Source organism: Acinonyx jubatus, chromosome A1 (assembly GCF_027475565.1).
Source record: "Acinonyx jubatus isolate Ajub_Pintada_27869175 chromosome A1, VMU_Ajub_asm_v1.0, whole genome shotgun sequence".
Lineage (NCBI taxonomy): Eukaryota > Metazoa > Chordata > Mammalia > Carnivora > Felidae > Acinonyx > Acinonyx jubatus.
The window spans coordinates 138946729-138972167 of record NC_069380.1 but is presented as its reverse complement, the minus strand read 5'-3'; the positions used below and the strand labels follow the sequence as shown (position 1 = coordinate 138972167).

Here is a 25439-nt window from a genome sequence, read left to right as displayed (position 1 = left end):
AATGAAATGTTGGGAGCTTTAACACTACCTTGTATTTTTAATTAGTTAAATGAGTAGCATAATGTTATGTATTTTATTTTCCATTTTAATAACTGTAATTACAGCAAATTTCATCATGTAATATTCAACAGCCGATCATCACATTCACAAAGCCTGGCTCTTCCCATCTTCTGTGACTTTCTACAGTCAAATAATTTATATAACAGAAAGTATTTTTGTTGCTGTTAGACTTTACAAAGCCTAAGTGAAATTAACATTTGATAAATGTTTGTGCCTTTTTAATAGTGGCCATATTGGACTCTGTGTGGCCAGAGACTGGACTCTGGTGTGCCAAGCACTGTATGAAAATTATCTCTAATTTTCCATGAATCACTGAGTTCTACTCCTGAAGCCCAGACTATATTGTATGTCAACTAACTTGAGAATAAAAAAATAAAAAATAAAAAAAATAAAATTATCTCTAATTTTCAAAACACTCTGCAAGGCAATTATCATTTCCCAGTTTTTAGAGATGAGGAAACCTGGACCAAAAAGATGAACTAATTTGCCTAAGATCAAATTAAGTGTGTTGAAATGAGATTCAAGATGAAGTCTCTCTTAATGTGAAAATCTTCCTTTTACTAACATTCCCCAATGTTAGAGCATAGGAACTCATGATGGTGGGATTATTCTCTAGATAGAAAATATCAGCACTTACTATGATATCACTAGAGGCAGGAGAGGCAAAGGGAGAGGGAAGAGGGGTGAGAGGGAAAGAGGGAGGAGGTCGGGGAGAGAGAGGGAGCCTAGAGGGTGAAGGGCCAGGTGGTCAAGTCTGAGGGTGACTTAGCACAAACAACTTTTGCAGAACACAAACAACTGTCAGACACAGCCACTCTGACCATGGAGGGAGGAGATGGGAAAAATCCACAATCATCGCATCAAGATAGAGAAGAGAGGGGCATCTGGGTGGCTCAGTTGGTTGGGCATCTGATTCTTGATTTCGGTTCAAGGTCATGATCCCAGGTCATGGGAGCAAGTTCCGTGTTGGGCCCTGCATGAAACGTGGAGCCTGCTTGAGATTCTATTTTCTCCCACTCTCCCCCACTCGCTTTCACCCTCTAACAACAACAAAAAAGACAGAGAAGAGGGCCCTAGGCACCACAAATTAACTCAATGTCCCACTATTCCAACTAAGATGGAACGACTGTTTTGATGGATGACAATGTAGTCTTCATTCCATCTTTTCACTTCCTACATAAAAATTACCAAAACACCAACCTGATCCTGCTTCCTGACAACACCTCAAAGGTAACTGGTCCTTGCTTCGCTAAATCCGTATTAGCATCACCAGTACAAGCCCAAATCTACACGAAGCCTCTACTTTATCCTCCTCATAGTCCCATAGGTACGCATTTTTTTTCCTTGCCCCAAGTTAAATAAACCTAATTTTATTTGCCCCTTGTTTGAAACTTGGTTTCAGGGGGGAGGGGGTCTTCACCTGGTGGGCTTCAACAATCCAAACCATGAAACAGACACCCCCATCCATTTAGTGGTCTTATTAGCTAGGTAATGTCAGGAAAGTTACAAATCTCTTTGAACCTTAGTTCCTCAGCCATAAGATGGGTATAGTATGCTTCTTTGAGCTGAGGAGATTAAATGAGAATATGCATAAAGCAGTTAGTTGTGAAGTACACCAAAAAGGCAATAAATATCAGTTTATTATAGTTATTATACGCTCTAAGACTAGACTCAAAACTTTTATTCACCTTAAGATCAGAAAAAGGTTTAGTGCTTCATGTAAGGGGCACTGAACGAAAGCGTGCTTATCTTGATCCTATTTCTGCAGTAAATAAAGTGACAGATCTCAAATCCTTTATCCATTTTAAACATCTGAAGAATGCTGACTTCAGCATTTAAGAAGCAAAGTTCAGTGAGTAACATGCATTAACATCTTCAAGTTACTATATTTACTTCAGTTAGAACAAAAATGGTCTTCTATACACTTAGGCTCAAAATACTCTTTAAATAAAATTTTTTTAATGTTTTAAATTTATTTTTCAGAGAGAGAGAGAGAGAGAGAGAGAGAGAGAGAAAGAGAGAGACAGAGTGTGAGCCAGGGAGAGGCACAGAGAAGAGAGAGACACAGAACCCCAAGCAAGGCTGTTCCAGGCTCTGAACAGTCCAGTGCAGAGCCCGACACGGGGCTTGCACCCACAACTGTGAGATCATGACCTAAGCTGAAGTCGGACACTTAACTGATTAAGCCACCCAGGCACCCCTAGGCTCAACATAATCTTAGTCCATTATAACCACTTTCACCTGTCTACTTTCTTTCACCAATTCTACATACTTCTATCAGACTAGGTGACAGGTCTATAGTCCTATTTAGGAAAGGGTTGTTAGTGTCCATCTACCTAATTTCTTCCAGATACTGGATCAGAAAGTAAATGCTGATTTTCTACTGCTGAGCTATTTCACCAGCAAATAAGGTTATTCTAGCTTAAATGGAATAGATGAGGAATTATTTAAGTCTTCTTTGGATGGTAACTTCTTACACAAGAGAATCAAAGCACTTTAGAACAAAGAGATTGCTTAAAAGCCAATAATTATTTTGATTTGCTTATTTTATGGAGAAGTAACTCTCTGTCAGGCACTGTAACAATTGCATGGATGATCACATTTTTTTCCTTACAGTATCTGTACAAAGGTTCAGACTATTATTAGTAATACCACTTTAAAGCTGAGGAAACCAAGGCTCACAGAGGCAGAGTTAGTGACGAAGCCAGTCTCTGAAGTACTCTGATTCTACGGCTTACTACTACTAACCACTGTATATGCATTTCCTACCTAAGGCTCACTTCAGTAGTCAACATACTATTATAAGTCTACAGCTATCAGTGCTGTATTTCAACAGATAGTGTTTTCTGTCCTTGAACCTCATCAAGCTCAAGGAATGCCCATCTTTCTCCCCTCCTCTTTCTCTCGTCCATCCTAGCCACCTTGGGAACACCCACTGATCTTTAAAGCACCCAACATGGAAGCCTTGGCCTCTTCGCCGCCCTACCCCTTTAGAACTGGCGCTCTCTCCTTGGTCACATACCACTGGCCGGCCACCCAGACATCCTCTCTTCACTGCCCTCTACCCATTTCTACCACCTTTGCAGGTTGTTTTCCCTCTTGCATCCATTTAATTCTTGTCTGTGCAGGCCACTGTTACCAGTCACTTGGGCTGAATTATCCCCTCATCGGACTGCCTCACCCTCATCCTCCCATTTCTTCTCCACATGGCAGCAGACTCATCTTTTTTTTAATGTTTATTTTTGAGAGACAGAGAGACAGAGAGAGGGAGCAAGCAAGCAAGCGAGCAAGGGAGGGGCAGAGAGAGAGAGAGAGAGAGAGAGAATCCTAAAGCAGGCTCCAGCTCTGAGCTGTCAGCACAGAGCCGGACATGGGACTCGAACCCACGAACTGTGAGATCATAACCTGAGCCAAAGTCGGACGTTTAGTCAACTGAGCCACCCAGGCGCTGCCAGACTCATCTTTTTAAAGCCATGATGTCTCTGTTTAACATTTCAATGGCTTCCTCTGTAGTAACTTAGGATGAAATCACAGATCTTCCAGCCTGGCTGCGTGATCTGTCTCTGCCTCCATCCTGGCGTCATTTTTCACCACTGTCCCTCACCGCAGCCTTTCAGCCACTCCATTTGTCTAAGTTCTTTTCTTCCTCGAGTCTCTCAAAAACAGGCTCCTTCATCTCTGGACTGTACTCCCCACTCCCCACCCTTAAAGCTGCACATGGATGATTTTCCTCTCATTTTTCCTGCCTTAGAGTAAATAAACATCTCTTCAGGGAAGCTCATCTTCTGTCTGTGGCTACCTGTCAACAACAGTGGCTTTAATTCCTTCCTTCATATACTCATCACAACTCACAACTGTATACTTGCTTATAACTTGTCTCCTCAACCCTAAGTGCCATGAAATCATGTCTGCCTTGCTCACCATGCTGCCTCGTGTGCCCAGAACAGTTCCTGGTACAAGCAGGTATTGTAAGCACCGTACAGATAAATAAGTTCTACCCCGTATGTGGTATGTGTTTCTATCATAGTACTTTATCTTCTTTCCCTGTAACTTCATTAAAATGTGTTATATTGTTTGTCTGCCATTGGAGCAGTGGTTCTCAAAGCTAGGTAGTACATAAGCATCACCTGGGATAATTATTAAGCGTGTAGCTTCCTGGGTCCCTGGCCAAGAGACTCTGCCTGCCTCAGTAGTCTCTGGTGGGCCCAGGAGGCCACATTTTTACACACAGGCATCAAGTGACCCTACAGGAAGTCTGAGCATCATACTTGATGGAAGAGTATCAGACTCCAACACCTCCAGTATCAAAGCACAGAAGGAATGGAGTCCTTAGGCTTATTTGAAACTACTTTCTCTTTTCTTTTTTTTTCTTTTCTTTTTACTAAACAGCTCTTTCCCTTGCACCTACTATCCTACTATGGGCTACAGTCTACTCTGTTCACTGAGGACACTGCACGGACAACATACATGGTCCCTGCCTTCATGATAAAGGTCATCATTAAGGTACACCATGCTGCAACGAAGAGAGACAGTGTCAGGGGCCAGAGCACACACGGCATGGTCACATTACTGTGACCTGGAGTCAGAGGTAGGGGTGGCCAGGGAAAGGGCACTCATCATTAGAAGGTTTAACTCTAGTACCTAGGTCACCTTTGTAACCTTAATGAGGGGCCAGGGTTGTACATAAGCTGGCGAACAAAGAGGATGGGATGGCAATGAGAGTTCTGATCGGCTCAACTCGGAGCCATCATTGCCCAAACTGAGGCCTTCAGAGTTCAGGGACAGAGCCTGTGCCTCGAGACACAGCGCCTAATGGGCAGATGGTATTTTATGGCTGCAGTCTAAGCAGACGCTGCAGTGAGAGCCCACACTCACTGAACTCATGGTTTCCAGAAGGCTTATCAAAGGGGTGGGCCTGTGTTAACCTGAGTTCCCTTGTGTCTCAGTCCCATGACTGGGTGCTCCTTGCCAAGGGCTTTAGTCCTACAGAACCCAAGAACAGGAAGTCTCCTGTTCACGAATATCTGACTCCTTTCAATTTTGTAAAATGAAGGAAATGGCCTTAACGTTTTATGATTATGTGGTAAATCACTAGAAGTTTCTTTTCAAAGACATTAGGCATTCTCAGAGATTTAATAAAAGGGGGGAAAAGGTGGGGGAGCACCTGGGTGACTCAGTTGGTTAAGCGTCTGACTTCGGCTCAGGTTATGTTCTCACGGTTCATAGATTCGAGCTCTGCATCAGACTCTGTGCTGATAGTGCAGAGCCTGCTTCGGACCCTGTGTCTCCCTCTCTTCCTGCCCCCTGCCCGGCTTGTGCTCTCGCTCTCAAAAATAAACAAACATTAAAAAAAAAAAAAAAACTAAAAAAGAAAAAGGAAAAAAAAAAAGCCGCCTTTCTCCGGTGAATCAACCTGAAGGGTAGTCTCCACTGGTCCTGTACTTTTTTCCCCACATCACAGCTGGCACCAACCTGCTCCCCGCCCCCCCCGATGCTATTTCCCTTCTCTCTGCCCCTCTCTTAGTATCATTCCTTCTTCTGTGTATCTGTTTTCCAGGGCCCGATGGGCAGGAGTTGCAAACACAATACTTCCATCTCTCTTAAGGTTTTGTTCAGGAATGTCATCACCTGCCTGTGCTCCACAGGTATTTCATTTTGTAACAAGAGACTGGAAGTACTTCCCCTGTCCCAAAGAGAAGTGCTTTTCATTCAAATAGTAGGCTCTCTGATGCCAGGAGGAAAAAGCACCTGTATGAGTTGCCTTGAGAGGGTCCACAGTTAGGCTGTGGACAAAGTTGTATCCAAAGGTGTATGGTGTGCCAAGAGGAGAAACGAATTAGCCCAGCCTCTGTTCTGAGGCTCCACGGAAGATCTTGCTGGCCTGATTCTCACCACTCCCAATGTCAAAACAAAATACCCACAATTCCCTTTCAGGACAGGCTAGAGCCAAGCCCAACCTACTACTCTTTAACTCTGTCATCAAATCTACACAACTGTTAGTAGAAATAGGCCTAGGGCTTGGTAATAATCCTTCTAGAAGCAATGAAGAAAAAGACGAATCGTGCTGCAAAATGTGGACAAACGTTAATTTATTTTGTTGTGTGGGGATACAAATATTTTTTTTCTGCTCTTTTTGGAACTAAAATAAGTATTTTTCAAAATTAAAAACCAGTAACTTTGCCTGACTAAATCAATGATTCAGTAAAGTCTTGTGAAAGGCTAGCATAATAAGTTAAAGGCTGGGGTAAAACACATGACTTGATAAAGTCAAAAGTACTTTAACAAACACAAACATTTTTTTTCCTAACATTATCCAAGGCAGAAACTTCTGCTCAGTTATCTTTTAGACTAGAATATGAAAACAAACACAGAAGATTTCTCAATTCCTCTTCTCTATGGTTAGCCCAAATAGTAACTCAAACATTTGCTCTGAATTAAATACACATATTTTATCTATCTATGTATCTATGTATCTGTCTATTATAATTTATTGCCAGGTTAGCTAACATACAGGGTATACAGTGTATTCTTGGCTTCAGGAGTGGATTCCCATGATTCATCGCTTACAAACAACACCCAGTGCTCATCCCAAGGGCCCTCCTCAATGCCCATCACCCATTTTCCCTGCACCCCAAGGCCCCCACACCCATCAGTCCTCAGTTTGTTCTCTGTATTTAAGAGTCTTTTATAGTTTGCCTCCTCTCTATTCGCAACTATTTTTTCCCTAAATATACACTTTTAAAAAAATAAATCTTGTTTCAATAACAACTGAAGGGTAGTGTGAATCATTCAATTAATGGGAAAGCATTCCATTTTCAACTAAGTGTTGTCCCTGCAATTTTAAGACAAGGAACTTTTAAAGATACTAGAGAATCTGCAGCTAAAAAAAAAAAACAAAACAATACAAAGATCTAAATAGGGTTGACCCTTGAACAACACAGGTTCGAACTGTGTGGGTCCCACTTATATGCAGATTTTTTATCAATAAATGTACAGTACTATAAATATATTTTCTCTTCCTTATGATTTTCTTGATAACATTTTCTTTTCTCTACCTTATTTTGTTATAAAAATACAGTATATAATACACATGACATACAAAATACGTGTTCATCAACTTATCTTATTGGTAAAGGTTTCTAGTCAACAGGAGGCTATTAGTTAAGTTTTCGGAGAGACAAAGGTAAATAGAAAAATTAAATGAGTACTGTTTTCTAAATCCCTTCTTAGACACTTTGCAGAAACTCATTTAAATTTTCTGTAAGTAATGTCAATATAGAGTATTATGGTCTTTGATTAACAGAGTCAAAAGGTGAGGTTCTGTAAAGTTGAACAGCTCACTCTCTTTCAGGAAAAAGCATTTTAAGGCACATCTGATTATAATGCTCCACCTCTTCCAACAAATCCCGGAATCGGAACTGATAATCAAACGCAACCGAGTGAATAAGCAGACAACCCAAGCAGATGGACACCTTCCCCTGTAAGATTAAAGAAGATCTCCCCAATCCCTCTTCAGTTCCCATATTCCCTTTTTTCCCACAGAGGCAGGATTGTAGTTGGAAGGATGTAAATTAAGAGTGTCGGTTAAGGTTACTTTCTGAAAATAAATGACCATAAAATAAATGACACATACACACATAAGTTATATTCGGATTTCTGACTGCATTGGGAGGGGCGTCCCTAACACCCTCTTTGGTCAGGGGTCAATTGTACAACAGATTAAGAAAATAAAGAATCGCATTTCAAAGCAGCTTTGGAAATCCTGGCCCAAAGTGCACAAGAAATCACTTACTCCAGGAGAGAATACCACACACTTAAAAACTCCTTTTTGAAGACACATTTAATGGAGGAATCATTCACGTTGGTGTTTGCCTTTTTCTCCTTCATTTCTTAATGGAAAATGTCAAACATAGTGTTGATGAAACAGAGTTAATGAACTCCTATGTACCCATCATTCAACCTCAACAATAATGAACTTATGGCCAGTCTTGAATCTCTTTCCATCCTCCTCCTGATTACTGTGGAGCAAATCCTAAATATATCACACTGTCTGTAAATATTTAGACATGTGTCTCTAAAATGTCATTTTTAAAATTAAGACTATTGTTTATTTTGGTTTTGTCTTCTCCCCCGTGTACACTCCCAAATTAGCCATGAAATAATTAAAATTGGTTGCCTACAAAAAAATTAGTCTTATTTTGTTTTAAGCATTAAATGGAACAGAATTCCTACTTGACTACTCAAAATTATTATTCATTGGATCACATTGGCCCTAACTCTTTGGGGCCACAAGTTCAAGTCCCAGCTGGGTACTTTACTCCTTGATGAGAACAAGGGAGCTAATAAACTGAGTTGGTGGCAGAAAAAACAGGGTAGAGTGCCCTCACTTTTACATTTACTGGTGCTAATAAAAATGACCTCCATGAAGGAAGAATGGGGCGGGGAGTCTGGGAAGCCCCACACATCAGATGTGTCTCAGTCTCAGCCCCAAAATAGAAACGCTCTGCTTTGAAAACTGCTGCTGCCTCAGGAATCATTATTAACAGGCTTCAAACACCAAGGACATCCCCTCCCCCCATTCCACAAAATCCTTGTACAAACAGCCAGAGTAAACGCAGGGAAAGGAAATTAAATACTGAACTTTCACTTTTAGATGGGAGCCAAAACCAATTAGAGCTCAGTTACCTTATAACGTGTTTGTTCCACATCATAGATCTTTTTCTCTGATACCATTTTTGGGGCAAAGAACTTGGCTAACTTTGCAAGGTAAACTCCATTCCGGAGCCCTTCTTCCAGTTCAGTGGTTGGTGGCAATTCTTCAACTAAGCAGACTTCCATCCACCTAGAAGGATGAAAAAAAAACAAAACAAAAAACAAAACCTTCAAGTGACTCCAGTTGGGTAAGTCTGTGTAGATGAAGAGACACAGCATCTCGGTACATCTGCTGGAGACATTAAAAAAGGGAGCACGATCTGAAACACCTTTAGCTGTCTGGGATGGGAAGAGAGAACTTTCTGGGTGGGCCAGGATTCAGAATACAGTATGAACAAGGGGGACTCAAAGCCACCGAACTCAGTTCCATGCCAGGGCTTGTCAGCTTCACCCTTGTCTGAGTCTCTGCCAATTTTCTTCTGTGGCAAAGAGTAAAATGGCCAAACCATTTTGTACGGGTGGAATTTGTCTGCTGACATGAAAGAAAATGTAATTCCAGGTTTATGAACCCAAAGTGGAGGAGATTTTTGTAGGGCTGATGCCTTGGGGAAAGCATAGCCCAAGGTCTGGTAAAATCTGCAGCTTGTCTCTGTCCAGAAATGACTACCAGAGAAGGTAAGAAGGTGTGGAAAGGGGCATCAAAAATTCAAAAAGTTTTCTTCAAATAATATATGTTCCTTTTTCCAATACCAGGAAATTATTACAACTTTCTTACTTTTGCAGGAAAATGCAGTATTTACTGAATTATGAAAAAAATATCTCAGAAAAAGATCAGATTAAATCTTAGGACACTGTGCCAGTACTGTAGAAAAGAGAGCACCGAGGTCATTACAGGCTCAAGGACACACAGTGGGAGGGGAGGCTGGGCCAGCTCACATTTCAGGCTGGTGTGTTGAGAATTTGCCAGACTTATAAAGATAATGCTATTCCTATCTGTTCTCAAGTAACTATTAACCTACCGTAAGATCCAAGAGGTAGATGTGCAGGTGTTCAGCAAAGGAGCCCCCACCTTTGCCATCGATCCACAATTAGTATGAGTACCGTACCTATATGGCCAGTCCCTGCCTAAAGACCATTAACACATCCGCAGATGATCTTATCAACATTTGGCACAAGAGAACACTGTTCTGCAATATTAACAAATGATTCTGATCCAAGCAGTGAATGTTGTAAAATATCTTAACTGCTTGTTGGCAACATCTTTTAAAAGCTCCGAGAACCCCTAATAAGCAATGGATATTTACTGACCGCTTATTAAGCACTGTAAAACATAGAACATATGAGAAAAATACCAACATAAAAATATAAACAAATATAAACATAAACATGCCTTTAAAGGGCACTGAGTATAATTGAAAAGGCAATGCAATTCCAAGGAAAACCACAGAACCATATAAGAAAGTTTATTATGCCCGATGCTACATGCTAGTGCTTAAGATTAAGGCTGGGAGGGGTGCCTGGGTGGCTCAGTCAGGCCTCTGACTCGTGGTTTCAGCTCAGGTCATGATCTCATGGTTCATGGGATCAAGCCCCTCCCCCAGCTCTGTGCTGACAGCACGGAGTCTGCTGGAGATTCTCTCTCTCCCTCTGCCCCTCCCCCACTGGTGCACATGCTTATGTTTGCACACGTATGCACACTCCCTCTCTCTCTCTAAAAATAAACAAACTTAAAAAAAAATTAAGGCTGGGAATAAAGGAGGGTGATTAGTTCATCACTGGACTAAAGAGGGAGAGCGCTAAAAAGGTGATGGGACTTGGATTTGGCCTAGAAAAATGGAGTATTTGGAAAGGCAGAGAAGGGCTAGAAACCGGGGAGCAAGACAGGATAAACGCACAAAGGAAACATGGCTGAGTCATGGAGAAAACCCACACAAGACTTTGGGCTTCTGGGGCTCATGGAGAGAAAGGAAATGAGGCTGAATATACCAAGCCAGGCTCTGGAGCATCTAGCACAGGAGCAGTGTTGTTATCTGTGGCCAAAGGAAGCAGGGAGCTCCCGGCAGCTTCGCAGCTGAGGAGTGACACGCTGACAGTGGTAATTAGAGAAAATTCATCTTGTATGATGGATGCCCGGAGACAAAGCGCTCTGTCAGGCCTTTCCCATTGGGAAGAACTGAGGGACTGGATTAGATGGGAAGAGATGGGAAGGTGGAAAGCCAGCAGACATTTTGAGAAAGCAGTAACAGGACTCGGTGACAGTTTAGAGAAGGAGGTCAAAAGAAAGGAAAATATTACCAGGCAGGGCCTGGTGTGAAGAGAGCTCTCTGCATGGGGGACACAGCCCATGTCCACTGTGTCACCCCAAGTATGTCCCCTAAGCTCTAGGGGCCTGCTTTCTCCTCTGCTAAAGGGATAGGGAATTAGAAGGATGGGATGATGAGGTTCTTCTCACAACCTAAGATCCTAGGGAGACTGTGAAACTGAGAGAATAAGCAACTGGTAAGACAACATGAAGACCTTGACTTTCACATATCACATATGAGGGATATAAGGGATATGGGGTATATGTGAGCCTTGCTTCAAATCACGGAGGTAAGAGTACCACAAGGTTGAGAAATTTTTAAAAAATTAAGCAATAGATGATAATATTGCTTTTTAAATAAAAATCTGGCCAAATTAAAAACCACAGTAGGCCAATTTTCTAACCTTTCTTTTTTTTAAATTTATATTTTAGTTAGTTAACATACAGTGCAGCATTGGTTTCCAAAGTAGAATTCAGTGATTCATCACTTACATACAACACCCAGGGCTCATCACAACAAGTGCCCCTGTGAGGCCAATTTTCTAAGCTACATAAATTACAAATCAAGGTATTATGCCAATTCATATAAAAACACAATCTGTTTTTGAATAATTAGCTTGAAAATTTAAGAAATTGCATTTCACACAATATATAATTGCTTTATCACCATTCTGGGATTGGAATATATGTGTCAGGAGTGGGGGAGAGGTAAACTTACAACTGGTTGTGGAAGGGGTTAAATTGACAATAGGGAGCAAAGGGCAGGAAGCTAAAATAAAAAGTGAAATACGGTATTTTAGACTTGTGCTTGTTAAAAAAAAAGATAATCACACTTAAAAAAAATTTATCGTGAGAGAGAGAAAGAGCATAAGCAGGGGAGGGGCAGAGGGAGGGAGGGAGAGAGAGAATCCCAAGCAGGCTCCACGTGGTCAGTGCAGAGCCCAATGTGGGGCTTAATCCCATGATCTATGTGATCTTGACCTGAGCCTAAACCAAGAGTTGGATGCTGAAGTGTCTGAGGGACCCAGGCGCCCCCACACTTATTTCCATCTACACTCGAATATATGTGCAGTTGGCTTCAAATACTAAAGATACCAAAAAGTTGGGTTAGCTACAGCCTATTTAAAATGCAGCCACTGCTAATGCTTATCACATTATGAACTACTCAAAGCAAAAGCCATCTCTTCTTGTTTATAGACAATCCCTTTGTGCCTGGCAATGTGTTTACACATAGTAGGTAGCAGACAAATTGTGATTTAATGACAGATTCTGAGTGCGTCAGCAAAACTTTTCCAAGCATCACAGCTGCATCATAAAATCTCCTAGGACACTGCCAAAGATTTTTGAAGCATTAGGCATCAATGGAAGTATCTCCTTTTTGCTGCCTTGAAAGTTAAATGATGCCATTATCAATGATAACTCATATTTAACACACTGTTTTGTGCTAGAACCTATATTTAATACTTCATGGGAATTATCACTTAATCCTCAAGATCACTTCATAAAGAGGTGCTATTAGGATCACCATTTTTATTTATTTATTTATTTATTTATTCATTCATTCATTTTTAATGTTTATCTATTTTTGAGGGAGGGAGGGAGGGGCAGACAGAGAGAGAGAGACACACACAGAATCCGAAGCAGGATCCAGGTTCCAAGGTGTCAGCAGAGAGCCCATATGGGGCTCGAACGAATGAACTGTGAGATCATGACCTGGGCCGAAGTTGGAGGCTTAACCAACTGAGCCACCCAGGCACCCCAAGGATCACCATTTTTAGATGATAATCGGAGGCTCGGAAAAGCCCAATGCCACACAACTGGTAAGTAAAAGACCTCAAAAAGCTGCCAGGGCCTCTGCTCCTCTAATTCTAACTTTCAACTTCTCGTGACTCACTCAGGCTACTTCCAGAGCAGCACTAAGATTCCCATGGTTTGGAGACATACACGCTGCCGCCACTTTAGTGTAAGGTCAGAGTTGAGTCAATTTCCTGGGGATTCATTCATCCTCTTACGATTCCCTCTTGGTCACCTGTCTTGAAACGATGAATGGCAAAACGGCACGGGCTGCCTCTCGTGGTTGCCGTTTCAAGCAGGGATTGGGTATGGGAAGCTGAGTGCCTCTCCAAATGGAGTTACTTCCTAGAGAACTCCTGTAAGCCTAGACAAGATCTCACAAAGCCTTCTAAAATATACTACTTGGAAACTCAATTATTGGTGTACAATTAATAAAAATTGACTGATACCAAGACTATTCTCCTGAGACAGGTGGCAAACCCTGACAAGATAATCAGATAGACTGGCTAGTTAACCTTGTTCTGACTGTATTAAAAAACCTCACAACGAAGCAGAAACTATAGTATGCAAATTTCTAAACTAGCATATGGTCATGTGGGCTGAATATCCTTTAGATCTACTTTTCAAAAGTATAAGGAAAGAACTTGGAACAGCGATACCCAATGGTTCATTCCAGAAGTAAGGAGACAGCTAGGAGTGATAGCTGACCAGGGTCCACATTTCCCAGTCCCACACTATCTGTTTGGGGTCAAGTGGCTAGGTTGTGATCACCGAATATGAGAGGAAATGATGTGCATTGCCCCGAGGCTTGCCTCAGGAATGTCTCCCATAGATGAGTTCCACTGTCTCTTTTGCTGTCCGTGAGCAGGATACCACAACTCATGAAAGCAAAGTCAAAGAACTTCCCTCAGCCTGGCTCCCAAATAACTGCGGTAAAGAAGTGCCTGTGCCCCCTCATTGTTGTCTTACATTACTGAGTGTTACAGGAGCAAGAACTGAACTTCTATTGTCAACTCAACTCAGTGGTTTATCTGTTAAAGAAGCCAGTGTTACTGAGCCAAACCAACAAAAATGCTAAGTGTGATTTTTACGGTCTGTTGTTATCAAACTTCCTACAACAAGCACAATGTAGAGACAACTGGCCTGATGTTCAGGAAACGTGTCTCTGTGAGCAGGAGCTGGATGTACTGGAATGGTCTTAGTCCATGAGCCTAAAATCAGAATGGAATTCAATATGACAGTATTATTACATAATATGATTTTGTTTTATTAGCCGTTTTACTGAGAAATAATCCATACACCATACACGCATCCATTTAAGATGTGCAGTGCAATGATTTTTAACTTACAGGGTTGTGAGATCATCACCATTATCAATTTGGGAACATTGTCATCACTCCAAAAAGAAACTCGACAACCATTAACAGTCACTCCCCACTTACCCTGTTACTCCCAACCTGCTAATGTACTTTCTATAGATATGCCTATTGTGTACATTTCATATAAATGCAATTCTACAATATGTGGCCTTTAGTGACTCGCTTCTTTCACGAGCATACTGTTTTCAAGGTTGATCTATGGTGTAGGATGTATTAATACTGCATTCTTCTTTATGGGTGAATAATATTCTGCAGTATGGCTATATCTAAGATTACATCAGTTTATTGACATCTGAGTGTTTCCCACTTTTTGGCTATTAAGAACACTGCTACTAACCTGTACACTAACATTAGTGTACAAGTTTTTGCATGGACAGAGGCTCTCGTTTCTCTTGGTCATACACCTAGAAGCGGAACTTCTGGGTCCTAAGGGAACTTTGTGTTTAGTCTTTTGAGGAACTTTCAGATTGTTCTCCAGAGCAGCAGCAACATTTTATATTCCCACCAGTAGTTTAAGAAGATTCTAATTTCTCCACATTCTTGCCAACACTTAGCTGTCTTTTTGATTATAGCCATCCTAGTAGATGCAAAGTGGCACCTCATTCTGGTTCTTTCCATTTCCCTGATGGCTAATGATACTGAAAATCTTATACACTTATCACCCATCTGTATATCTTCATTAGAGTAATGTCTATTCAAATCCACTGCCCATGTTTTACCTGGGTTATCTTTTCATAATGGAATTATAAGAGTTCTTTATATATGATATACAAGTCCCTTATCAGATAAATGATTTGAGCGTCTCTCTTCATTTTGGGTATGTGTTGTCTTTTTACTTTCTTGATGTTGTCTTTCTTGATGTGTTGTCTTTTTACTTTCTTGATGTTGAATTAAACAAAAAGGTGTTTAATTTTGACGAAGTCTCATTCATCCATTCTTTTGCTGCCTGTACTTTTGATGGTATAGCTAAGAAACCATTGCCTAACTGAAAGTCACAAACACCTATGTCTTCTTCTAAGAGCTTTATAGTTTTAACTTTCACATTTAGGCTTTTGATTCATTTTCAGTGATTTTTTTTGGTAAATTTTGAGAGGTAAGGGTCCTCTCAAAGAATTCATTCTTTGCGTGTAGATTTACAGTCATCCCAGCACCATTTGTTAAAAAGACTATGCTTTCCCCCCATTAAATCGGCATCCTTATTAAAAATCAATTGACTGTCAATGTAAGAAGTTATTTGTAGACTCCTGATTCTATTCTAATGATCTATGTATGGATGGTTTACATATGGATAAGACATGAAGTATGCACACAATAAAATCAAGCTACAAAGACCTCCTGTCGTCAAGAGCCTGGAGCCTGTCTTTAAAATCAACCTAAAAACCCTCACAAATGAAAACCAGAGTTGGCCTGTTGCCCTTGTACTGTTCTTCCCTGGTCCTTCTACTGATTACTCCTATTGAGCCACAACACCAGTATGTGAACATCTCATCTCAAAGCAAGAGTCAAAGCTATTTCTTATGAGAATCTGAAGAGCCATTCTAGAACTTCATCTTCCTTTTCAGGACGAAGGCACTACTTTCCTATCCACGTGATTCTTCTCTTTTCTCTCTGTAGGGAAAGTTCAGATCACTCGCTAGGGACAGAGAAATTAGAAGTAAGAGGAGAAGGAATATTCCTTTTTATCATTTGAGCAGCTTCTCAATTTTTTTTCTTTTTAGGTTAAGGCCAAAAAGAAAAATAACAAACGCCATTTTGTCTTGCAAGAGACCAAAAAAAAAAAAAAAAAAAAAAAAACCTTATAGAAACCATGAGACAAATGGTCCATCCTACTGTGCTAACTTGTGCCTTGCAGAACATATGAAAGTTGTTTCACCGAGGCATTTGCTATCTGAATTGTTATTCAGGAAATCACCAACTATAAATTTTGGTCTCTATCATCCAGCACTGTATGGAAGAAACGTCCCAAAAGGACAATTGCTGGCCACAAAAGAAAAACTGTGTGTTTTTTCCCTGCACAAACCTTATTTTAAGGCAGGGTCTAGTTGTACGAACTTTCAAGTATTACAAGTCAATTCATCTCCCTAAATGTTTTGAAAATCAGCTTATGAGGTATTTAAAAAAAATAAAAGCAAAGACCAGATATTTTAATACATCTAGTGTAAGTGGTCCCTTTTGTGCCATTGGGAAGTCAGATGTCAGGAGGACTGGATTAAACTTTCATGGTCAACCTTTCTCATTTGCTGGAAGCTGATGCAAAATGGTGACCCCAATTCTATCAGCCTTATTAGCACAAGTGAACACGGATGTAGGAAATCACACACTCTAAAACTGAGCTCCATCCTATGCTCATACAATGCTTATTTAGTTCACTATAAGAAAATGACATGTGGAATGTAAAAAAAAAAATGCGTGAATTGTTTCCTTTAAAACACAGACATACAGTACCATGAGAACAATCAGTAGGTGACTCCACATCTAGCAGGAATGGGGCAGACGTCCTTGGATGTATTTCTCACTCTCCTCTTGAGGAAGGAGAGGATACAGCAAAATCTACTAAGTCTGGCAAGCATTTCCCAAACTGTGTTCCACAGGACGCTGGCTCCATCAGATACTACCAGTGTCCTTGGGAGGAACAGGGACGGGGGGGCAATTAAATTTTAAAAATGCTGCATTCTATATCCTCTCTGGAAGGTTCCTAAGTGGCAGTAATAGTATGCCAAAAGCTCAGAGAATTCCTGAAGTAGGAAGCCAAGTTTAATTCCCTTTAACCTAATGTTCCCCCATGGTTTTGGGCCACAAAACCCCTTTTTCCTTGAACACTTAGCAACATTTCATGTAATGAAAGAAATGGCAGGCAAGTGAAAGATGCAGTACAATTTGCTAAAACTGTGGCATTGGGGGTTACACTTTCTGGGTGCAAATTCTAGTTGCAGCACAACATCACTGAAAACAAAGAGACTTAAAAGTGTCTGTCCTCTAGGGGGGAGGGGCTACTGTATGGAGTTAACGAGAATATGTGTACAACGTTCGGCACTGGGCCCAGCATTCAGTAAGCACCTAGCCAACATTAACCACAATTCTTAGCCTGTCCTCAAGTTTGACTATGGTCCATTTCCTTACCACACATAACCTTGAGAGGTTTAGTCCAATTCATACTTTTGAGAATCTACTACTGTTCCAAGGAGAGGATCAGGCAAAGCCCCTCAGTTTACAGAGCAGAGTCTCAGATTATCACTGATGTTGGGATGCCAAGAGTTCAAAGTTGTTTTGCGAATTCAGCTGAACAGCCTCAGTATAGCTTCTAGGAGAGAGCTGGCACCTGGAAGTCACACCTAAGATTCTCTTCTCTTGAACCAGTTTTTTCAGAGAATCTTCGTGGGTGAGTTATTTCTTAGAGAAGCGTATTTAACGAATGTATTAATGGTGCTCTCCTTCCCCCTATGTTTCCCTTAGATGTGGGTTAAGGAAGAAAGAGAAAGAAACATACAGGCCTGGGGCAGTGACGGAAATAAGGGAAGGCTGCAAACCTCGTAGGCCTATTTCTAACAGGTTGGGTAAGTATTTGAAGATTTTGAAAAAAAAAAAAAAAAACTTACGTAAATTTTTTTCACAAAATACAGTTGCTCAGATACATGCTCGATGGATAATTCATCCTTACTCCAGGCACCAGACTTTACTATGCTTCTATTTAGGCTTGGCCCAGTTAACCACCTACCTGGATGTGTTATACTGGTAGTACCACGTGCTTGCAGAGATGACTGGCGTGACAGACACAGATACATGAACACAAAAAAGACATTTACATGTGCTAAAATTTCTAGGTAAGCAGACATCCCATAAAGCAAAGAGCCTATAAAATAAGAAAAAATCTTTTAACCCAAAACGTGCACTTGTTTTTAATGTGGGAATTAAACAAATACATATACTTGAGAAGAAGTGTTCGGAGCCTTGGAGCCTCTGGGATCCAGAGATCAGGGCGAGAATGAGGCGGGTTCACAGGTCACACCTCCTTAGAATCTTCCAATGTTTTCTGCCCTCTGCTGGTGTCTAATACATGTGCCTGCAGGTTCTCAGATATGCAACCTCCCCGGTACGTTCAAGCAGTTAGAATCTACTAGCACAAACTTTCTCAAGAGCAATCTCCTGATAGGATGGTAAATATTATTGCACACCTGTTAAGTTCAGGGCATGGTGCTTCATAAAGTTTCATTTACTCTTCCCATAATCCAGTGGGTTATCATCTTTAAAAACATGAGGAGTCAGATACCAAGGAAGATGAAATATCATGTCGAAGATTGTATATAAGAGGGAAAAGCAAAATATGAATCCAAAGATCACTCAGCAGTGTGTATATTCACCACCACACTGTATGGCTCGTGAAACAATAGCTGAAGAAACTTAAAATACAATCCAGATGTTTTACTTTGTGAATATAGTTTAATAAACACAGCTATGGTCCAAGATTTTTGTCCAACACCAAAACTGAAAATAGCCTCCATGTCTAATAAAATCATGTTGTGGCCATTGTTTACAGTGTTATATAGCCACTAAAGATACTTTCAAAAAATATCTAAGAAAACTGGGGCGCCTGGGTGGCTCAGTCAGTTAAACGTCCAACTCTTCATTTCAGCTCAAGTCATGGTCCCAAGGGTCGAGGGACTGAGCCCCATGTCAGACTCTGCGCTGAGCACGGAGCCCCCTTAAGATTCTCTCTCTCCCTCTCCCCCCTTCTCTCTCTCTTCCCCTCTATGCCTCCCCTACTCGTAGACACTCTCTGTCAAAAATAGTTAAGATAATGGAAAAATACTGGTGGTAAATTTCAGAGAAAAGGACAGGAGGCAAAATTATAAAATTGATAATCCTATTTCTAAAATTACATATATATATAAATAAATGCACACAGACCAGAAAAAACATACAGCCAATATTAACAGTGGTTTTCCTTGTGTAATTACATAACTGGTGGACTTTTTATCTTTTCACGTATCATTGTTTTGTCATAAGCATGTCTTATTTCCTAAATAGAAAATAATGAAATACAGCGCATTCTCAAGTTTCTGTCTCTTCTGCATATATGAAGACAAGAACTGGTTTGCTGATTACACCAAACACTTGAGCCAACATCAAGTCTTGTGGTAGAAACATTGAAATACTGATAAAAGCCGGGTGGAATAGGAGCACAGGGAAAAATGGCAGTTTGTGATTTTAATCTAGTTTGCGATGGAGGACAGAAGCAGGATAAAACTAAAAGAAAACACTCTAAGCTTTTTTTTTTTTTTTTTTTGTAACAAGCATATTGATTGAGACACCTAACTAGTACAATTCCCTATGAAGGAAAACATTGAGTGCAGGTATCTTTTCATGTGCTTCTAACCATATCAACCATCTGGTTTTAAGGCTTGGAAAGTGAAAGAAGAATTATCATTAATAAACATAATAAATGAAGTATTAAAAAATCAGAAGCACAGCTTGGATTAGCCTTACTGCTTAACACGAGAGGAAACAGAGAAAGAAGAAACTGTTATGCAAAAGGGCAGAACTTGAAGATTTGGAAAATTCTCTGCCTACCAACATTGCAAAAAATGAGAAAGCATGTTCTGGAGGAACAAGGGGAGTGGCTGGATAATCACTGCCTGAGAGTCCCTCTCATTCATCTCACAGTCAGGAAGGCGTACAGATGGGGCTACAACAGCAGAGACACTGCCCACTTAGACTCAGACAAGTGTCTTGTCTCTACGAAGCAAAGAGGAAAAAGGTTGTCAGACCTCTGGGATTCTACGGCCCAGACAGCAAAATTATCTGGCTGTGAACAAGAAAAGGGAAGAATGAGCCTGAAGGTGATTCAGAGACTGACAAGGCTGCCTTCCTACCCCAGGTCCGGCCTCTGTCTCCCCCTTGGTTTTACTGGGCCATGCTGCTGCCCCAGGGGGCCTGGAAGGCAGGGCCACCTCCTTGATGGCCAGGACAGAGTGCCAACAGGATGGCTCATGAGCCTTAAAATCTAATGTAACTTGCCCTGCTTGGTTTTGACTTGCTTGGGATCCGTGGCCCCTTTCTTCTTTTTACTTTCTCCCTTTCAGAATGGGAATACCTGGGCCTGTCCCCCACTATAATTTGGAAACATGTAACTTGCCTGGTCTCACAGGTTCATGGCTGTAAAGGAATTTTCGCCTCAGGATGAATCTTACCTCTAGTCTCACCCACACTTGATTTAGGTGTTCAGGTGAGATCTGGGAGTGAGAGTTGGTGCTCCAGTGAGTTAAGATTTTGGGGCTGCTGCATTTTGTATTACAGAAGACTATGAATTTGGGGGTCTAGAGGGTGCAGTCTTATGGACAGAAGGGTGTCCCCTCCAAAGTCCCATGTTGATATCCTAACCCTTAGTGGTTCATAATGCAACTATATTTGGAGAAAGAGAAGATTAAGTTAAAGTGAGGCCATCAGGGTGGGCCCTAATTCAGAATGACTCGTGTCCCTATGAGGGAAGAGCACAGATACATCCCGGGGCAATGTACGCACAGAAGGAAGACAATGTGAGAAGACGGTCATCTGTAACGAAAGAGAGATGCCTCAGGAGAAACCAAGCATGCTGACAAGCTGACCTTGAACTTCTGGCCTCCAGAAATTCGAGAAAACCAATTTGTGTTAAGTCCCTCATTCTAAGGTATTTTGTTATGGTAGCCCAAGCAAGGACACTAGCTAACCAACCCTCCCCCCCACCATTTATCCCCTACAACCCCTTACCCAATTCCATTTCTCTTCACTGCATTTATTGCTACCCGGCAGATTACCTCATATTTATTTGTTTGACTGACACTTACTTAAAGCACCGTCAGCGCAAGCTCCCGTGTCGGAGAAGGCATACAGCATGACAGGAAAGCACAAACTCAAGAGCCATGCTGAGACTGAACCCAAACTCTGCTGCTCACCTGTCCCGTAGCTGGGTTAAGTTGCTTAGCCTGGGTCTCAGTTTCCTAATTTCCAACATGGGGATAATAGTAATACTGATCCCGAAAACGGTCAGCGAATAGAAGAAAAGCATGACACCAGCGTCCTACAGGCGGTAGGCACCTTCCGTGGTCGCTCTGGTAGCTGTCGTTGCTCCCTGCAAGCTCCCAGGCCCACCCTCGGCACAACGGCCAACATAATCCGCCGAATGCATCTGTCCTCCAGCTCTATTTGTTTGGCTGTCCCCTGCCATCCATACACTCATGGGGCAGCAATTATGCCCGCCTCTTACCAGGTCAAACATGCCTTTTCCTCTCGTCAGTCTGTGGCTTCCCCTTCATTAACCCAGCCCATCCCAGCCACCTGCTCCACCAAACACACACACTACTGCCTTACCCCAGCTAAAGACTTAAGAGGTATTTAGTAGACGCTATACAAATGTTTACACGTAGGCATGAAGGCAGGCTTCCCCTCTGACGGGCCTCCCAGGACACCGATAATGCTGTTCCCAAATGACTACAGCACATGGGTGAGCTCAGCACCGAGCAGGTACTCGGCACTGATATGAATGTATTCTCACACTAACCTCATGAGATGGCTAATTATTTCCCTCTGAGAGAGAGGGAATGAGGCTCAGAGTTAAGTATGAACTTCTCACGGTCCCACAGCCAGTAAACAGGCTTCAATGCAAGCTCAACGTCGCCTCCACAGCTCATGGGTCCCACCACACTCGACTCTGCTCTGACAGCTCATTTACGATGAATGGGGTGAACAGGGCTCATGCTAACTTCCTAGGGATCATCACTTCTGAAGCATAAACTGACAGTGAAGCCTTCTCTAAAACTCAAATAAGCCAGTTCAGATCTTCACAGACTGTTTTCCCAAAGCGAGGCGTACCTGTGCTTTAACAGAAGGTGAAGAGAACGTATTCTTTGGGACTGGCTGAAGAGGCTTTCACTTTCTGAGGTGTCTGTGGGGTGCAGCGGATCACTGGACTTTGGGTTCCCCCAAATCTGGCTTATGAGCTTGGTTCTACAACTCATTAGCTGTGGTTACCTTTGCAGGCAGCCATCAACTTGGATCCAGACTCGCCCTTTCAGAAATTTGGGCACAACGCCGGCGACCTTACAAAGATGTCATGAGAATTAAAGCAAATACCGTATGTGGAGTCACCTAGGGAAAGAAAGTGCCTGCCATGCAACAGGTGTTCAAGAAACAACTGCTCACCAAAGAAGAAAAGGGAGATAGGCAGGTGAGCATTAGTTTCAAGTGTAAGATTCCAAAGGAGCCATCAGATACCACATATTCTCCAAGGAGGGTCTTTGCTATGCATGGAAGGAGTCTGGCCACACTGGCCTGTACATCTAAGATTCAAAGTCCTCTGGAGGGAGGCTGCAGGGGCAGAGGATACCTTGCAGGAAAACCAGCAAATCCAAGTGCGTAGAAAACTGAACTAAAACACTGGGCTCTGTTCACCTGGCTTCTGAGAACTTGCTACAGGGTGAGATAAGGCTGTAAGGTTCTCTTTCAGTGCAAAACACCTTCCATTTTGCAAGGTAGCCATGAGCTGGGGTGCAGAGAAAAAGCAAAGCACTTCAAGTACTAGACAGGAGCAGTTTCCTGGCAAATCAACACTCATTTGAAGCTTCCGCATAAATTGTGGCCTAACAACTGAAGGCTTGATGAAGCAGATTCTCCTTCCTGGGTTTGCCTGCATTGTGCATGTGACCTAACCACAAAATAATCACTGTTCTTGCACTTTTTAACATTTCTTTGCCTCAAAGTAGCTGGAAAACGAAAGCAGCAAGGTTAATAAGCTCATTTTGAACTTGGCTAATTTGCCACAACCGCTCTCTTCCCTCGACTCTTTTTTACAACCCTTTTCTACTTTCTAACCAAATATTCGGCATGGAATTGTTAAACAGACATTCTAGAACACCAAGAAAATGTCATAGCTAAAGCCAGGCCCTCTTTCAAACCTTCGGAAACGTTACTGTCCAAAACTGCATCCAGTGTGGATTTTCTTTCTTCTTTTCCATCCTTAAACTACAAGTACTGGCCCTTCTGTGCAAAGTTAACCCTCTCCTGGAGACGGGAAAACAGGCAAAGATTCGAAGACCAATTCTTCTAGAGTCTTAAAGATCCAAAAAAAAAAGTAGCTCTTGGCAGGTAGTACTGCACAGCGGAGAAGACACTAACGAGAAGTTTAAGGGCAAGACGTGTCATTTCAGTACCATACCAAGAGTCCCTACCCCCTCCAGCTATATCCTTTGCCCAGTCATTACTGATTTCCCCCACCCCCACTACCAGCTGTACCAAGGAAGTGACAAACGGGGACTCACTAGATGCCATCAATCATTGTCACTAAGAGGAGAATGAAAAGAATCCAACAAATGTTCTTGCAAACGCCTCCCACGGTCCACTCCCATGCCACCCCCTCTTCGCGGATCCACATCTTTATGAGCAGCCAGTCGCTTTTTAACAGCCCTTCAGTTGGGATATGTGAGGAGCAGACAGAAGCATCCCCATCACCATTCTTCATCATACGCACGTCCATGTTTACGGTTCCCAGCTCACATGCTCCCCAGCCAGACTGGAGCAGGGCTGTGCACCCACTGGCTGCTGGTGACCCAGACGCTGTAGAGCAGAAAGGCTCATGACAAACACGGTGCTGTACGTGCAAGAGGGTTGGCGGCAGGGAAAGGATGCGCGACACAGGTAGCAGATGGCGCTCTCCACAACTCCTTCTCAACAGAGAGCCTGCGGTTCCTTATTTCTCCGCTGACCATCGTGACACTGATAAATCAATTCCCATGGCAACAGCTCTAAGTATACCACTAAAAATAAAAGAAGTGGGCTTTAAATGGAAGACAGACACTTGCACGCATTCTGGGAATACAGGGAGAAGCAGAATGTGGCAAGTTGCATCATAAACCACAGGACAATTTTCCTCTTTGACTCCATAATCCCCTACTGCACATCTATCCTGGCAAGATGATGGAACGAAAATGACAAAAACAAAAGACCAAGTGTGTGTGCAAGGATGTTAATTACAGTGATATTAAACATAACTTAAAAGTTGCTTCACAGCAGACACTTCGAAATTATAAATATAGATGAAATATGAGGCAGCCATTAACATTTGTGATGATAACTTAGAAAAATGGAGGAATAATGATGTAGTAAAGTGAATAAAACAAGAACACAAACTTATGTTTTTCTGGTTTTAACTATGCTAGGTATAGCCTCCTATGAAAAGGTTAGAAAAGTTGATATACTAGGTTGGTGGAATTGTAAGGTCTCTTAAATTTGTTTTGAGGTGTTTATGACAAAAATGAAGGTCAAAGAAAAACTGGGGTAAAAAGTCACCTCAATTACTTCAACTGTTTCCAAAATCTCAGCTCTGCCACACAAGGGTAGATAGCAACTAACTAGATGTACACCTAGCACCAAGAATGGAGCTTTCAAAGCCTGGTAGGAAAAGACTCTAACTAAAAATAACTAAAAGCTAAAACTAAGATGGCCTCACCTTTGCCTAAATTAAAAATACTGTTGATCCTGGAACAGCGTGGGGGTCAGGGGCAATGACCCCCACCACCACAATTGAAAATCTGCATGTAAGTTTTGACTTCCAAAAACTTAGCTACTAATAGCCTACTGTCGACTAGAAACCTTACCAGTAACAGTCTATTAACACATATTCTATATGTCATATAGGTTATAAGGTTATATATCATGTTCTTAGAATAAAGTTAGGCAGAGAAAAAATGTGAAGAAAATGGTAAGGAAGAGGAAATCCATTTACAGTCCTCTATTTATCGTATAACCCCTTGTTGTTCAAGGGTCTATTGTATTTTTAAGTTCAATTCTGTGCTGTTCAAGGGTCAACTATACCTACACACCACATGCGATACAAGAATATACACAGCTCTAAATGACATATTTTACACATGTCCCAATAGTTGCCTGTGGGAGGGAGGAGACAAGGGCTAAAAAGAACTTGAAGGGAGCCCAGCATAAAAACGTGGCTACCATCATGTGACCTGTGAGACTGTGTGCCGCTCTGGGGAGCGTGACTAGCTGAACCTCTGCCCCTAACATTTCCTCTCTGAGACAGGTACCATGGTCCCAAACACTAGTTGCTTTACATAACGGCCATTCCATTCAGCCCCGCATTCTAGTTTTCCTTCTGTTTACAACAGGGTTAAAAGACTGCAGGAAATCATCATTACTGAAAAATACATAATCATGTTTCCAATTGTGTACACAACTTTGTTACACAATTGCCTAACCGTTTTAGAGCA

At 41.8% G+C, this 25439-nt stretch overlaps 1 protein-coding gene across 2 annotated transcripts in view; it reads right to left on the bottom strand.

The window, feature by feature from the left end:
- IQGAP2 (IQ motif containing GTPase activating protein 2) overlaps positions 1-25439 on the bottom strand; it is a 292655-nt gene that overhangs the window by 138681 nt on the left and 128535 nt on the right. For both annotated transcript variants that reach the window (XM_027039688.2, XM_027039709.2), the window contains one exon: positions 8746-8902. In XM_027039688.2, the coding sequence (XP_026895489.2) occupies positions 8746-8902 (157 nt within the window). The remainder of the gene's footprint in view (positions 1-8745; positions 8903-25439) is intronic.